The following is a 12,934-nucleotide window of genomic DNA, read 5'->3' as shown; positions in this document are numbered from 1 at the left end:
GAATATGGTATGCAAAGAAGCTTCTGGGGAATTCCCTGGAGGGTCAGTGGTTAGGACTCAGTACTTTCCCTGCCATGGCTCGGTTCAGTCCCTGGTTGGGGAACTAAGATCCTACGAGCCATGCAGTGCAGCGCCAAAAAAAAAAAAAATACAAGCTTGTGATCCAGGAGGTCTGGGGTAGGACCTGAGGGTCAGTGTTTCTAACAGGCTGGTGAAGCTGGCGCTGCAGTACCCAGACCACACTTTGAACAGCAAGAGTCTGAGTGACTGTGGGTTTAGTTGCGGGCAGGTAGGCTGGGCTGAGGTCCGGGAATGTGTCTCTGTGCTGGTCCTTGGGATGCTCTATCAGCATTCCAGCCAGGAGCAGCCATGGCAGGGCCTGACGACCCTCTCCCATCCCGTGCCCTCCCAGAGCGGTCCCCTCACCGGCCCATCCTGCAGGCTGGCTTGCCAGCCAACAAGACGGTGGCCCTGGGCAGCAACGTGGAGTTCATGTGCAAGGTGTACAGTGACCCGCAGCCCCACATCCAGTGGCTGAAGCACATTGAGGTGAACGGGAGTAAGATTGGGCCGGACAACCTGCCTTATGTCCAGATCTTGAAGGTAATCCTGGCTCCGGTCTCCGTGGGCTAGGTTCGGGGAAGGAGGCCTGTATCTCCTGGGGTCCAGGTGGCTGGGGTCCGGCTCAGTCCCCGCAATCGGGCCCCGGTCCTTCTGCTGAGTCCAGCCTCCATCTTATGTGGGGCCCTGGCCACTTTCTGAAGGACCAGTGGCAGGTCGTAGGTGAAGGCTCGTGGGGCGCCGAGGGCTGGGGGTGAGCACTGCTGGCTTCTGAAGAGCTTGGACGGTGACCGTGCCCAGGCTTTCAGGTCAGCTTCTCCGGGAAGGCATTGGCACTCAGCTCTCCCACCGCCCACTACCACAGCCTTCCCAGCAAGCGTCTCCCGGTCTCTGCCCTGCTTCCGGAGTCACGTCCTTTCTGGCACGTGGGCACGGTTTAGCTTAGGTAGGGCTGGAAAAGCCAAGGCCACGGGTCAGTCCTCAGTGGTTTCAGGAGTAATGGCACTTTCTTCTTTTTTTCCTCCCACTCCCAGACTTCGAATGTCCCTGAATGCTCCATTAATCCAGGGAAGCTAATTGCCTAATTCTCCAGTGGATCTTGCAACAGGAAGTAGCCAGAAGCTGGGAACCTGCTTTCCCTCCTGGTCCCAGCCTTAGACCTCCTCCTCCCTGGCTTGGCTGTTCCAAAGATTTCCCAGCCAGCCGCCACGCTCCTCACCTTGGGCCCTGCAACTGCCGTGTAGGAAGTGGGCCCGGGGCCTTGGACCTTGGCTGCTGTCTCCATTGGCAATCTCTGCCCTCTTCCTGGAGGAGGGGGTTTAACACAAATGAAACATTTGCTTGGGGCAATGATTTTTTCATTCAGTTTGTTTTTCAGTCACATGGATTTTTAAAGTCCACTTTTTTGTCCTGCTAACAAGGGAAAGAGGACAAGTGTTACCTCAGCCTCTTGCCTTAGCTCCTGGGCCCACCTTAACACCACACGGGAGCAAATACGGCCACATCTCCGTGTTGGCCCAACTGACGGCGTGTCGTTGGTCTGTTCCAGCATTCGGGGATAAATAGCTCGGATGCGGAGGTCCTGACCCTGTTCAATGTGACAGAGGCCCAGAGCGGGGAGTATGTGTGTAAGGTTTCCAATTATATTGGTGAAGCTAACCAGTCTGCGTGGCTCACAGTCACCAGACCTGTGGCAAAAGGTAACGGGGAGCTGGAGGGGCCCCTGTGCTGGGGTTTGATGGAGGCCCTGAGCTGCCAGGGCAGCTGTGGGGAGGCCAGCGCCCCACTCTCCCTGTTAGCCTGCTGTTTCTAGTGCCCGGAGCCATGGAAAAATACCCGGCCTGGGGCTGGATTGGTTCGGCTCTGTGTTGGCGTCACCCCTCTGTGCCTTGTGTGTGTTCTTGGCTGCGTGTCGGGTGCGTCCTGGGTGATCCTGGAGACTGAGGGTCCGAGTGATGGCGAGGAGAGAGGACCAGCATCTGTAGTGATGTGAGTGTGCGTGTGGGGGATGTGGATGTGAGCGAGGTGTGTGGGGGGGGGAGGTGTGGGGGTGTGTGTGTGGGATGTGGGTGTAAGTGTGAAGGTGAGTGTGGGGAGGGCTGAGTGTGTGTGTGTGTGGGATGTGGGGGGGTATGTGTGTGAGAGGGTGTTTGTGTGGGTGTGAGTATGGGAGGGTGAGAGTATATGTGGGGTGAGTGTGTGTGTGTGGGGTGTGTGTTATGTGTGGGGTGGGGGGGTATTTGTGTGGGTGTGAGTGTGGGGGAGTGGGTGTGGGTGTGTGTGGGGGCTGTGTGAGTATGTGTGGTATGTGAGGGGGTATGTGTGTGAGTGAGTGTGTGTGAGGGGTGAGTGTGTGTGTGTGTGGCTGTGGGGTGTGTGTGTGAGGGTGTAGGGGGAGCTGTGAGTGTGTGGGATGGGGGTATGTGTGTGGGTATTTGTGTGGGTGTGTGCGGGGGGGGTGAGTGTGGGTGTGAGTGTGTGTGTGAGGCTTGCAGCCCCCTCCGTCCCTCCTGTGTGCCCCCTCCGGAAACCAAACAGCCCTCGCGCCGGCCCATTTCTCCATGCGCTCGCACCGCATGCTGGGCTGGGCCGGGGCTGCCGCGCCTGGTGACGGGTGTAACCAGCCATCCGCGTCGTGCCGTCAGGTCTGCCGAGTTCCTCCTCAGGCTCTCACCCTCTTCCTCTAACAGGTCTCTCGCTGCCTGGTGATTTTTGTCTGTCCATTGTTGCAAAGGAGATGCTGGGGAACCTTTCTTCCTCTGGTTATTTTTTTCTTCCCCCTTTCCTCCTCCCTCCCTCTCTGAGAGGTCTCCGGTCCTGGGCTTGTCCATGTGGCTTCCGTTGTCTCTTCTAGACGGCCGGAGTTAACACCACCGACAAAGAGATGGAGGTGCTGCACTTAAGGAATGTCTCCTTTGAGGACGCGGGGGAGTATACATGCTTGGCGGGTAACTCTATCGGACTCTCCCATCATTCTGCATGGCTGACCGTTCTGGAAGGTATACACTGTCCTCCTCCTCTCGATGTCCTGCCCTCACCAGGGGCACGGGGGGAGCATGCATCGCAGGGTTGGGGGAGACACAGAGCCGGGCTCCATACGCAGCAGGCGGCTCCGGCAAGTCATCCAACCTGTCATTTGGCCTCGTGGGTCGAACCTTCTTGGCTCACCCCCAGAGCCTTCCTCCTGGTGCAGGATCTCAGATTGCTCTCACTTGTGGGCCTGCCTCCGTCTCTCCCCCGGGCCAGAGCGATGCATGCGTGGGGTCTGGATCTAACCTGCAGCCGGGCTCTCCTCCAGGGCAGGCTCCTTCCCTCCTCGGGTCCAGTAGTCTTCCTTTATCGCCAGCCCCCCGAAGTCTCCGAGAGGCTCCCCCTGTAACTGAATATAGGTGCTCTGAAGTGAGGGGCTTGCCGCTCGGAAGCATCAGTGCCCTCCACCCTCCCCCTTGCTGATCTCGGTGGGCAAGGTTCCTCCAGACCCAGACAGTGGACTTGAGCTGCTTTGAGCGAGTCCTTTCCCAGGCAGCACAGGGGGCTCAATGGTGCCCATTTATCCTTTGGCTCCCAACACAGCTCCTCTCCAGAGGGGGCCGTGGAGGTCGGGCCAGGAAGGCAGGAGCCTGCAGCCTGGGCAGGGTGGTAGGCTGGTGGCGTTGGGGCTGGAGCCGGGCGTGGTGCTACTCATCCTGCGGACTCTGGTCTCTTTCTTTGTCCCTCCCTCTCCTCCTCTGATAACGTGCACCCCCACTGGAGGCACAGAAGCGTTTTCTGTTTTTTTTCTCATCACTGTCTTTGTCCTGTGTTGTGCCTCCCGGTGGATGGTCTCTGTTTCTCCACGCTGGGGAAAGAGAAAAACAGAAACACTTCTCCCTGTTATCAGTTCTGCCGTCCCTTGTCGCACCTCGGAGAGTTTTCTTTGGGCTAGTTTGGGGTCATGCCTGGGGCCTCCTGGGGGAGGTCCTCGGGGTTGCTGGCCCCTGCGGCTGGCGGGGGTCTTTAATAGGGGAGGGGTGGGGGAAGGGATGTCCTGCTGGATGGGACCCTCCCCACCTCCGTGCGAGAGGGAGAGGCTTGAGTTGTCTGGGCTTCAGTGAGGGTGGGAGGCGGGAGAGTCTGAATGGAGAAACGAATAAAACCCTCTCCCTGACTTTGCTCAGTGTGAGGAGTTAGACCTGTGAGTGGAAGTCTTAAGAGATGTTTCCATATTTATCTTTAATAATCCAGACGACATTTGCAAGCGAAGTTCTGTCTCCAGTTTGGCTAGGTGTAGACATTTTCACATCTGACCTGATAGAGATGACATAGGCAAAGCTGAGCAATGAAGTCGGGACATACGCTGGTTTTCTTGTTTCCTCCCTGCATCATTGTCTTTGTGTTATGAGTGCCACCGGATGCCAGGCGCTGTGGCCTGCAGACATGGATGAGGTGCCACCTGGGCCCTCAGGGTACCCCTGGGCCATCAGTAATGAAAGGCCGATGGATGGTTTGCCGTCCCGTGATAGTGTTGACGCAGTGCTCGGGCACTGTGGAGAAGGGCCGTGTGTCCATGGGAACACTGAAAGAGGCATCTAGCCCAAGTGAGTGCTCAGCTGTCTCTTGCAGGGCAGCAAGTACCCATCCAGTCCAGCAGTCCCTGAGCCAGGAGGGCTCCTGAGTTCGTGGGCATGGGCATCGGCTAGCAAGATACAGTCCATCCCTCTGGGGATTCAAGTCAGGATCAGGGAACCTCACAGATCCCAGGATGTCTGCTGTGTGCTCAGTGTCAGGACCCCAATCCCAGCTAGGACCTAGCTCGGTTCGTCTCTGCCCCAAAGATTCCCAGAGTTTAGGAGATGGATGTTGAGTTTCTTAGGGAGCCGGGACCCTAGTGGACCAGCCCTGCCCTGAGCCCACTAATGTTCTGTTCACGCTGACCCAGCCCTGGAAGAGAGACCGGCGGTGATGACCTCGCCGCTGTACCTGGAGATCATCATCTATTGCACGGGGGCCTTCCTCATCTCCTGCATGGTGGGGTCTGTCATCATCTACAAGATGAAGAGCGGCACAAAGAAGAGTGACTTCCACAGCCAGATGGCCGTGCACAAGCTGGCCAAGAGCATCCCTCTGCGCAGACAGGTAACAGAAAGTAGACGGGGGGTTCGCACACTCTGCCTCGCCCTGTGCATCCTCCCTGCACCCCAGGGGGGTCTGCGGTACCCGCTGCAGGGTCCCTGCTTCAGACTTTGGTGTCCGGCTTCCGGGTGGCAGCAGGGGAGTGTCCTAAGTGCTTGGGATCAGGCTCCATTTTCTTCTGGCCAATGAATCCTGTGAGCCCATCTTATCTCAACCACGGTGCCCTGCTCAGCCAGCCTGGGGACTGGGAGATGGTCCTCACCGGGCTGAATGCCTAGTTGATATTATGAATCTGAGCTTCCCCTGAGGGCCCATTAGGGGTGCAAACGTGCAGAGGAGAGGAGCTGAGCTGGGTCCCAAGATGCCCTCTCGCTCCTGTGCATCCGCCTCCCCCCATCCCAGGAGATGAACAGAGGGTGAAGGTGCGTGAAAGGAGAAAAGGAGGCAGGCTTCGCTCCGAACCGTGCTAATTCTGGAAGGGGCTTCAGGAGTCAGGAACCCCTCATCCACAGCAGGGTTTTCACATAAGGGTGAGGACAGGAAGAGAGTTGCTCTTGCAGTGATAAGTTACAGAATGTCAGGCTGTCATGCTCATGTGAAAGGCGAGTAATCCAAAACCCAGAAAGGAGTTGGTGGCAAACGTCAGTGTTAGAACCTCGGTCTTCCGACCTCCTGTGGCCTTTCTGCCTGTGCTGGGGAGGGAGCACCAGATGCCAGGTCCACACCTCTAACTTTAGCAATAAGTACTGAGCGGGGAGGGGAGGGACCTGCCGCTGCTCCCCTGTCCCTGCTGGAAGGGTGACCCCACGCCTCCCTGCAGGTGTCGGCTGACTCCAGCGCGTCCATGAACTCCGGGGTCCTGCTAGTTCGGCCCTCGCGTCTCTCCTCCAGTGGCACCCCTATGCTGGCCGGGGTCTCTGAATATGAGCTTCCCGAAGACCCTCGCTGGGAGCTGCCTCGGGACAGGTAACCCCCACCCCCCACCCAGGCTCATTATTCTAACGGGGGCAGTGGTGTGGGCTCAGACCTTCAGGGGAGCATCCAGAAGTGACTGCCACCATCTGCTCTTAAGTCAAGGGAACTGGAGGCGGAGGGGGAGTGGGGGTTCCTGTCAGGTTTGAACATTACCACCCCAGCTTATCCCACCCTTTGTTTCCCCGAAGACTGGTTTTAGGCAAGCCCCTGGGAGAGGGCTGCTTTGGGCAGGTGGTGCTTGCGGAGGCCATCGGGCTGGACAAGGACAAACCCAACCGTGTGACCAAAGTGGCCGTGAAGATGCTAAAGTGTATGTGGTGCCTGTGTCCCTGCAAAAACGACCCCTTCCCTTTCCAAGCGAACTCTGGGCCTCAGGCTATTACCTGCACCTGCTCCACAGCCTGCTGAGGTTGTCCTGGAGTTGGGAGGCTTTGCACACCCCGCCATCTCACCATGACCTCACTTTGTTCCTTGGCGTCCATCATCAGGTGGTGACCCCAGATCCTTTTTTTTTGGCAACACCGGCAGCTCTCGTAAGAGGGAAGGGGAGATAAATTTCGATGTGAAAAGGAGAGGGGAGGGACTTCCTGGCAGTCAAGCAGTTAAGTCTCTGCACTTGCTCTGCAGAGGAAATCCCACGTGCCCTGTGGTGCCGCCAAAAAAAAAAGCCAAGGAGGGGGGGCGCGTAAAGAGAGAAGCAAGTCCCAGAGGAAAGGGACCCCTCGGTGTTCACCTCATCCCCCTTCCTTAGTTTTTGTCCTGTCGGCCTTCCTTCCAACGCAAATGCTTCTCCATCCCCTCTGCTTTGTCCATGCAGCGGATGCAACAGAGAAAGACCTGTCGGACCTGATCTCCGAGATGGAGATGATGAAGATGATTGGAAAACACAAGAACATCATCAATCTGCTGGGGGCCTGTACACAGGATGGTGGGCGCCTTGCCTGCGGGCTTCCACCCATTACGGGGAGGGGCTCAGGCAGGCACTCAGGCTGCTGCCATCTGTCTGTCAGGGAGAAGATGTCTAGCTGGGGCGTCAGGGATCGGGCATTTCTCAGCCACGAGGGAAGCGGGTTGGGGGGAGAGGCCGGTTTCCATAGTCAGAATGTGTTTCTCGGGGTCCGTCCCAATGCCCACGGGGGTTCATCTGAGAGTCCAGGCACCTGGATCCACGCACACCATGTGGCCAGAAAAGGTGACTTGCTCCGGTTGAGGTCAGGGCTCTGGCCCTAGCTTTGCTTGGGAATGTCCTGGACTAGGCTGAGAAGAATGACTGCCCTTGCTTTCTTTGGGGAGTGAGATGAATTTCTGGAGCTCCCCTCAAAGGGGAGGTGAGGCCTGGGGAACAGGCTCGCGATGTGCCTTGGGGTTCCTCCGGGTGAGGCTCAGCACGTGCACCTGCCCAGTGGCCCTGACGGCCTCTCCGCGCCCGTGTCCCCAGGTCCCTTGTATGTCATCGTGGAGTACGCCTCCAAGGGCAATCTCCGAGAGTACCTGCAGGCCCGAAGGCCGCCAGGGCTGGAGTACTGCTACAACCCCAGCCACCACCCCGAGGAGCAGCTCTCCTCCAAGGACCTGGTGTCCTGCGCCTACCAGGTGGCCCGAGGCATGGAGTATCTTGCCTCCAAGAAGGTGTGGCTCCTGACGGCTCCCCTGGGTAGCGAGGGATCTCGGGGGGTGGCGGGGACATCAGAGCCAGGAGAGCTACGTGGCCTTGAGGCCTTGGGATTGGGCTGGACCAGTGTGAAGTTAGAATGATGATGCCTCAGCTGTAACTGGTTACAGGGAGGAGATGAGGTCCTGTGTGACAGTTAGGTGCAGCTTTGGGTGCTGGGTAAATGCTGCTTTGTTTGAGCCCAGCCCTGTATGGATGTGCTTGGCCGGGGAAACAGGGCATCCCCATGAGAGCTCATATGCACACTGGACAGAGAGGGGTTCAGCTCACTGCCTGCATGTTGAAAGCCAAGCACCGGGAGGGAAACATACCTGGAGGGTTTACTGAAGTGATTGGGCGGCCCAGAGCTGGGGGTGTTTGGATGTCTGGCTTTGACCTACAGGAGAGGGACCCTGTAGCAGGGAACTGGATGGTTCAGGGGGTCGATGGGTGGGGAAGGCAAGGGCTGGTAAGGGAGGTGGGCCCACAGGCGGCTGCTGACCCTCCCTTGCGCCCCACCTCCACCCCCACCCCCCCAATCCCTCTTGTCCTCCGGGCCCCACAGTGCATCCACCGGGACCTGGCCGCCAGGAACGTCCTGGTGACGGAGGACAACGTGATGAAGATCGCGGACTTCGGTCTTGCTCGAGACATCCACCACATCGACTACTATAAAAAGACAACCAACGTAAGTGCGGGCGCTGCCCGTCCTCTGCCCCAGGACTCTGAGCCGCTGGGCTACCCCCACCCCGACAGGCTGGGTGGACGGGTGAGCTGGGTCCAGCCCTACGTCCGCCCCTGCCTGCCCCGGGCCACCCCAGTGTCCCCGTGCTGCTTGCAGGGCCGACTGCCCGTCAAATGGATGGCACCGGAGGCCTTGTTTGATCGGATCTACACCCACCAGAGCGACGTGTGAGTCTGAGATAAGCAGTTGCTGGGGAGAGCTTCCAGGGTGGTACAGCTCCCCGTCCTGTCTCGGAAAATGAACTAAACGTTGCCCCTTCACTTTGTTCCCAGAGGTTGACCCTCCATGGTCCCCTGGGGTCGTGGACTTGGGGGGAGAGGTGGTGAGGTCAGTGGGGGGCCCTAGCTCTGCGCCCACAACGCTCATCCACAGGTGGTCTTTTGGGGTGCTCCTCTGGGAAATCTTCACTCTGGGCGGCTCCCCATACCCTGGGGTCCCCGTGGAGGAGCTTTTCAAGCTGCTGAAGGAGGGTCATCGTATGGACAAGCCCAGTAACTGCACCAACGAGCTGTAAGCCTGAGAAGAGATGCCTGGGGTCCTGGGCTGGGCTCTGGGGGCGAACTGGGCTCGGGGCATAGAGGGAGGAGTAGGAGGCGCGCAGCCAGCCGCCCGCGGCCCGTCCGCCCTGAGCCTGTCTGTCCTCTCCCCCCCACCCCGACCTCGCCATCCTGCCCCAGCTACATGATGATGAGAGATTGCTGGCACGCGGTCCCCTCTCAGAGACCCACCTTCAAGCAGCTGGTGGAAGACCTGGACCGCATCGTGGCCTTGACCTCCAACCAGGTGAGTCTGCCCTTCCCAGACCCTGTGTGCCCGCCGGCCCGAATTCTCGCGGGATTCATTCCAAGTTCTCCCGGGATTTATCCCTAGTTCTCGCGGGGTTCATTCCGAGTTCTCGCGGAATGAATCCTGCCGCCGCGGGAGGGAGAGTGCGGGTCCTCCATCTTTTTGTCTCCGCCCTCAGGAGTACCTGGACCTGTCAATGCCCCTGGACCAATACTCCCCCAGCTTCCCCGACACCCGCAGCTCCACCTGCTCCTCCGGGGAGGATTCCGTCTTTTCTCACGAGCCCTTGCCCGAGGAACCCTGCCTGCCCCGACACCCGGCCCAGCTGGCCAACGGCGGACTCAAACGGCGCTGACTGGCCCCCACACCCCGCACCCCTTCCCGGACTCCATCCTCAACGCCTTGCCCCTCCTCCCGCTGGACTCGCTGCCTCCCCTGCGCTCTGCTGGCCGGCCTCCCTGAGGCCCGCACCCCCGAGCTCCCCTCCTCTCCTCCTCCCAGCCTGACAGAGGAGCAGGGAAGCCGGTCCTTGCTGACGGCTACTACGTGGCCTGCCCAACGCTGGACCAAGACCCCCTCCCTGCCGCCTGGAGGGTTGGGCAGTGAGGGCTGAGCCGCCCTCGAGCGAGAGCCGACTGAGCTTTCCTGCATTGGTTTTGCCTACTCTGCGCAGCCCATGGCCCGTGTTCTGTGGCAGATCCTCGGGCCAGAGCGGGAGTTGGGTGTAGGGGTGGTCAGCGCCCGGGCCTCCGCAGGCGACCTCTGTTCCAGACGGATAGTGCCAGTGGTTTATTGATTCCGAAATTAATTTGCTTTGCTGACCAAATACCTGGTACCCGAGGGTGGGGACGCAGAGGCCGGGAGCCGGCGGCGTGGCCCTGGGGCCCAGCCCCAAAGCAGGGGCTCTGTACATAGCTACGAAGAAAACACAAAGTGTATAAATCTGAGTATATATTTACATGTCTTTTTAAAAGGGTCGTTACCAGAGATTTACCCATTGGGTAAGATGCTCCTGGTGGTTGGGAGGCATCAGTTGCTATATATTAAAAACAAAGAAAAAAGAAAAAAAAAGAAAATGTTTTTAAAAAGGTCATATATTTTTTGCTACTTTTGCTGTTTTATTTTTTTAAATTATGTTCTAAACCTATTTTCAGTTTAGGTCCCTCAATAAAAATTGCTGCTGCTTCATTTTTATACGGGCTGTGTGACACGGGAGAGGAGGTCGGCTGTGAAGGAGCGAGGCTGACGGGCTCTGGGGCTGTCTGTCCCAAGGTCTCTTCCCCATGGGTCCTGCTCCGAGGCCACTGGACAGCCCTCCTTCCTCTGCCGGGCTTTGGGAAAGGCAGGGAAAGAAGGCAGGCAGCTGTGTGGTGGGCAGGTAGAGGGGCACTGGGCCCAGGGCCAGGCCCCACCGCCCCTCCACCACACGTTTCCTTGTGGGGAACGTGGAGCCTGTGGGGTCTGAGAGTCAGACAGGGAGCTGAGGGCCCAGCTGGGAAGAGCCAGGAGTGGGGCTGAAGTGATGGAGAGGCAGGCCACGGATAATTTGACCCTGGGCAGCAGGCACTTAGACCTAGATAGTGGCTCCTCCTCTGTGTGGGTATGGTTCTGCCTGTGCTGCTTTGTCAGGGAGGACCCGTCACCTAAGACCAGCTTCACACCCAGGGCTCTGGCTTCAGGTTTCTTGTCTCCCAGGCTATTCTGTGTCCATCATGCCTACCCACCCCCCAACACCATTCTGAATTCGAGTGATCAGACCGCATGTGCTGGGGCTAGCACTTGGCCTCCTCCAGTTCTTCCCGTAGGAACTCCACCCCAGCCCTCAGGAAAAGGAAGACATTCCGTGAAGGTGCATTTTGGCTGCTGGGGAGTTTTCTTCCTCTGCCCCCACCAAGTAGGTGCTGGCTCCTTGGAACCTTAGGGCTCAGGCTGTTAGTTCTTCCTCTGCCCCCAAAGCTTGCTCTTCGCTAGATCCCTTCTGAGTATAAAAGCAAGTCCAGTTTCGTTTGGGAAGAATCGGGTTGCTCCTGAAGTTTCCTTTCTGAGCTGTTTCTTGGCCCCTTTTAGTGTTGGCTCATTATAAAGTTCTGTCTTCTGCTGGGTAGCTCTGTGAATATGCAACTGTCAACATATTCTGATTTGTGTTCACGTTTGAGGAAGGCATACATTGGTGAAGAACAGAATCAGGAAATGAATTTTAGCTTTTAAAACCATTTGTGGGACACCTTGTAGTGGTGCCTTTCATTGTAAAATACTGATGATAGTTTGGGCCCACGGTCATGTGAATGCGTGGTCGCTCTTTCACAAAGGGCTTTACGTGCCTTCAGTAGAGGTGGTGGGACACAACTCACTGTTGCTGTAACTACTCTAATCACCCATGAATTTCCCGAGAGACTGAGCTGTCAAATTAAAGATAGTGAAATTGACCTAAGAGAAAATGAAATGGCCATTTTACTTAGATGACCGGATTGGGTCTCTTGAGGAAAGAGATCCAGTTTATCTAATGAAGATGTCATGCTGTCAAGGCACTGAGTCTGTCTGGTTTCCTGAGGGTTAAAAGATGAGGGCCGGAGCATCGATCGATACCACCTTCCCGCCTTTTCTAATTGCCACAGGCCAGGGGTCACCGGTCCCCCGGCACCGCTAATGTACTGTATTGATCTCAGGTAAGTAAGATTGAACCACGGCTGAAGGAAATTTATCTCTGACAGTGAAGTCGCTGTGTTTCTCACAGCCGCCACTGGGGGGAGCCAGCGGGCCAGAACCCTGGGCAAAAGGAAGGTGTCGATCAGCGTTCAAGTTCCGTTAGTCTGACCCTACCTACCGGTGTGCACTGGTGGTGACAAGGAGATCTTTAGGTTTTAACACTATAGAGCATTTATTCGATATCACCGTTGTGACCTGTAATGACTGAAACACAATTAGTCACGGCACAGGTGCAGGTCCGTACGTGCCAAGCCACCAACACCTTTCTGTTGCAGAATTCTAGGGTGTGAGATGGGCCAAGTCTGACATCACCACCGGGGTTGGGCTTTAGAAAATGCCTAAAATTATACTCGGTGAGATTATTAGCAGCTGGTGCAGCCACAGTAGATGCATTTGTGGGGAAGAGCAGAGAGCAGGGCAAGGAGACAGGCTTCCACTCAGCTGTTGGGAGGCAGGTGGGCAGGGACCCAAGCACTGGGGCAAGTTCTAAGTTGCCACTTAACAGTATTTAGGGCCATTTACGCTACACTGCCTCCTAGACGTCTGTCCTGGCACATGGAAATAATGTTTGCTGCTGCTGCTGCTAAGTCGCTTCAGTCGTGTCCAACTCTATGCGACCCCAGAGACGGCAGCCCACCAGGCTCCCCCATCCCTGGGATTCTCCAGGCAAGAACACTGGAGTGAGTTGCCATTGCCTTCTCCAATGTGTGAAAATGAAGTCGCTCAGTCATGTCCGACTCTTCCCGACCCCATGGACTGCAGCCTACGAGGCTCCTCGGCCTAAGGGGTTTTCCAGGCAAGAGCACTAGAGTGGGTTGCCATTGTCTTCTCCAATAACGTTTGCAGCCTGCACCAACTAGAAGTTTAAGTGTCTCTTGTTCCTCCCAGAGGTCGGGGGT

The 12,934-nt window shown here is 57.3% G+C and overlaps 1 protein-coding gene across 14 annotated transcripts in view; it reads left to right on the top strand.

Annotated features, from left to right (window-relative positions):
- Window positions 1-11,755, top strand: part of FGFR1 (fibroblast growth factor receptor 1) — a 51,563-nt gene extending 39,808 nt beyond the window's left edge. For 5 of the 14 annotated variants that reach the window (XM_027529693.1, XM_027529690.1, XM_027529684.1 and 2 more), the window contains 12 exons: window positions 413-603; window positions 2,915-3,059; window positions 4,979-5,181; window positions 5,993-6,138; window positions 6,336-6,457; window positions 6,965-7,075; window positions 7,586-7,776; window positions 8,364-8,486; window positions 8,640-8,710; window positions 8,916-9,053; window positions 9,221-9,326; window positions 9,508-10,302. In XM_027529693.1, coding sequence (XP_027385494.1) covers window positions 413-603; window positions 2,915-3,059; window positions 4,979-5,181; window positions 5,993-6,138; window positions 6,336-6,457; window positions 6,965-7,075; window positions 7,586-7,776; window positions 8,364-8,486; window positions 8,640-8,710; window positions 8,916-9,053; window positions 9,221-9,326; window positions 9,508-9,684 — 1,724 coding nt within the window. In that variant the 3' untranslated portion in view covers window positions 9,685-10,302. Of the gene's footprint in view, window positions 1-412; window positions 604-1,609; window positions 1,761-2,914; window positions 3,060-4,978; window positions 5,182-5,992; window positions 6,139-6,335; window positions 6,458-6,964; window positions 7,076-7,585; window positions 7,777-8,363; window positions 8,487-8,639; window positions 8,711-8,915; window positions 9,054-9,220; window positions 9,327-9,507 lie in introns of all 14 variants that reach the window. The other 9 variants (XM_027529691.1, XM_027529688.1, XM_027529681.1 and 6 more) reach the window with 4 other exon arrangements.
- Window positions 11,756-12,934: the final 1,179 nt, after the last annotated feature.

Source organism: Bos indicus x Bos taurus, chromosome 27, assembly GCF_003369695.1.
Source record: "Bos indicus x Bos taurus breed Angus x Brahman F1 hybrid chromosome 27, Bos_hybrid_MaternalHap_v2.0, whole genome shotgun sequence".
NCBI lineage: Eukaryota > Metazoa > Chordata > Mammalia > Artiodactyla > Bovidae > Bos > Bos indicus x Bos taurus.
Note: the sequence above shows the minus strand (reverse complement) of the source record. Positions and strands in the feature narration are given on the sequence as shown.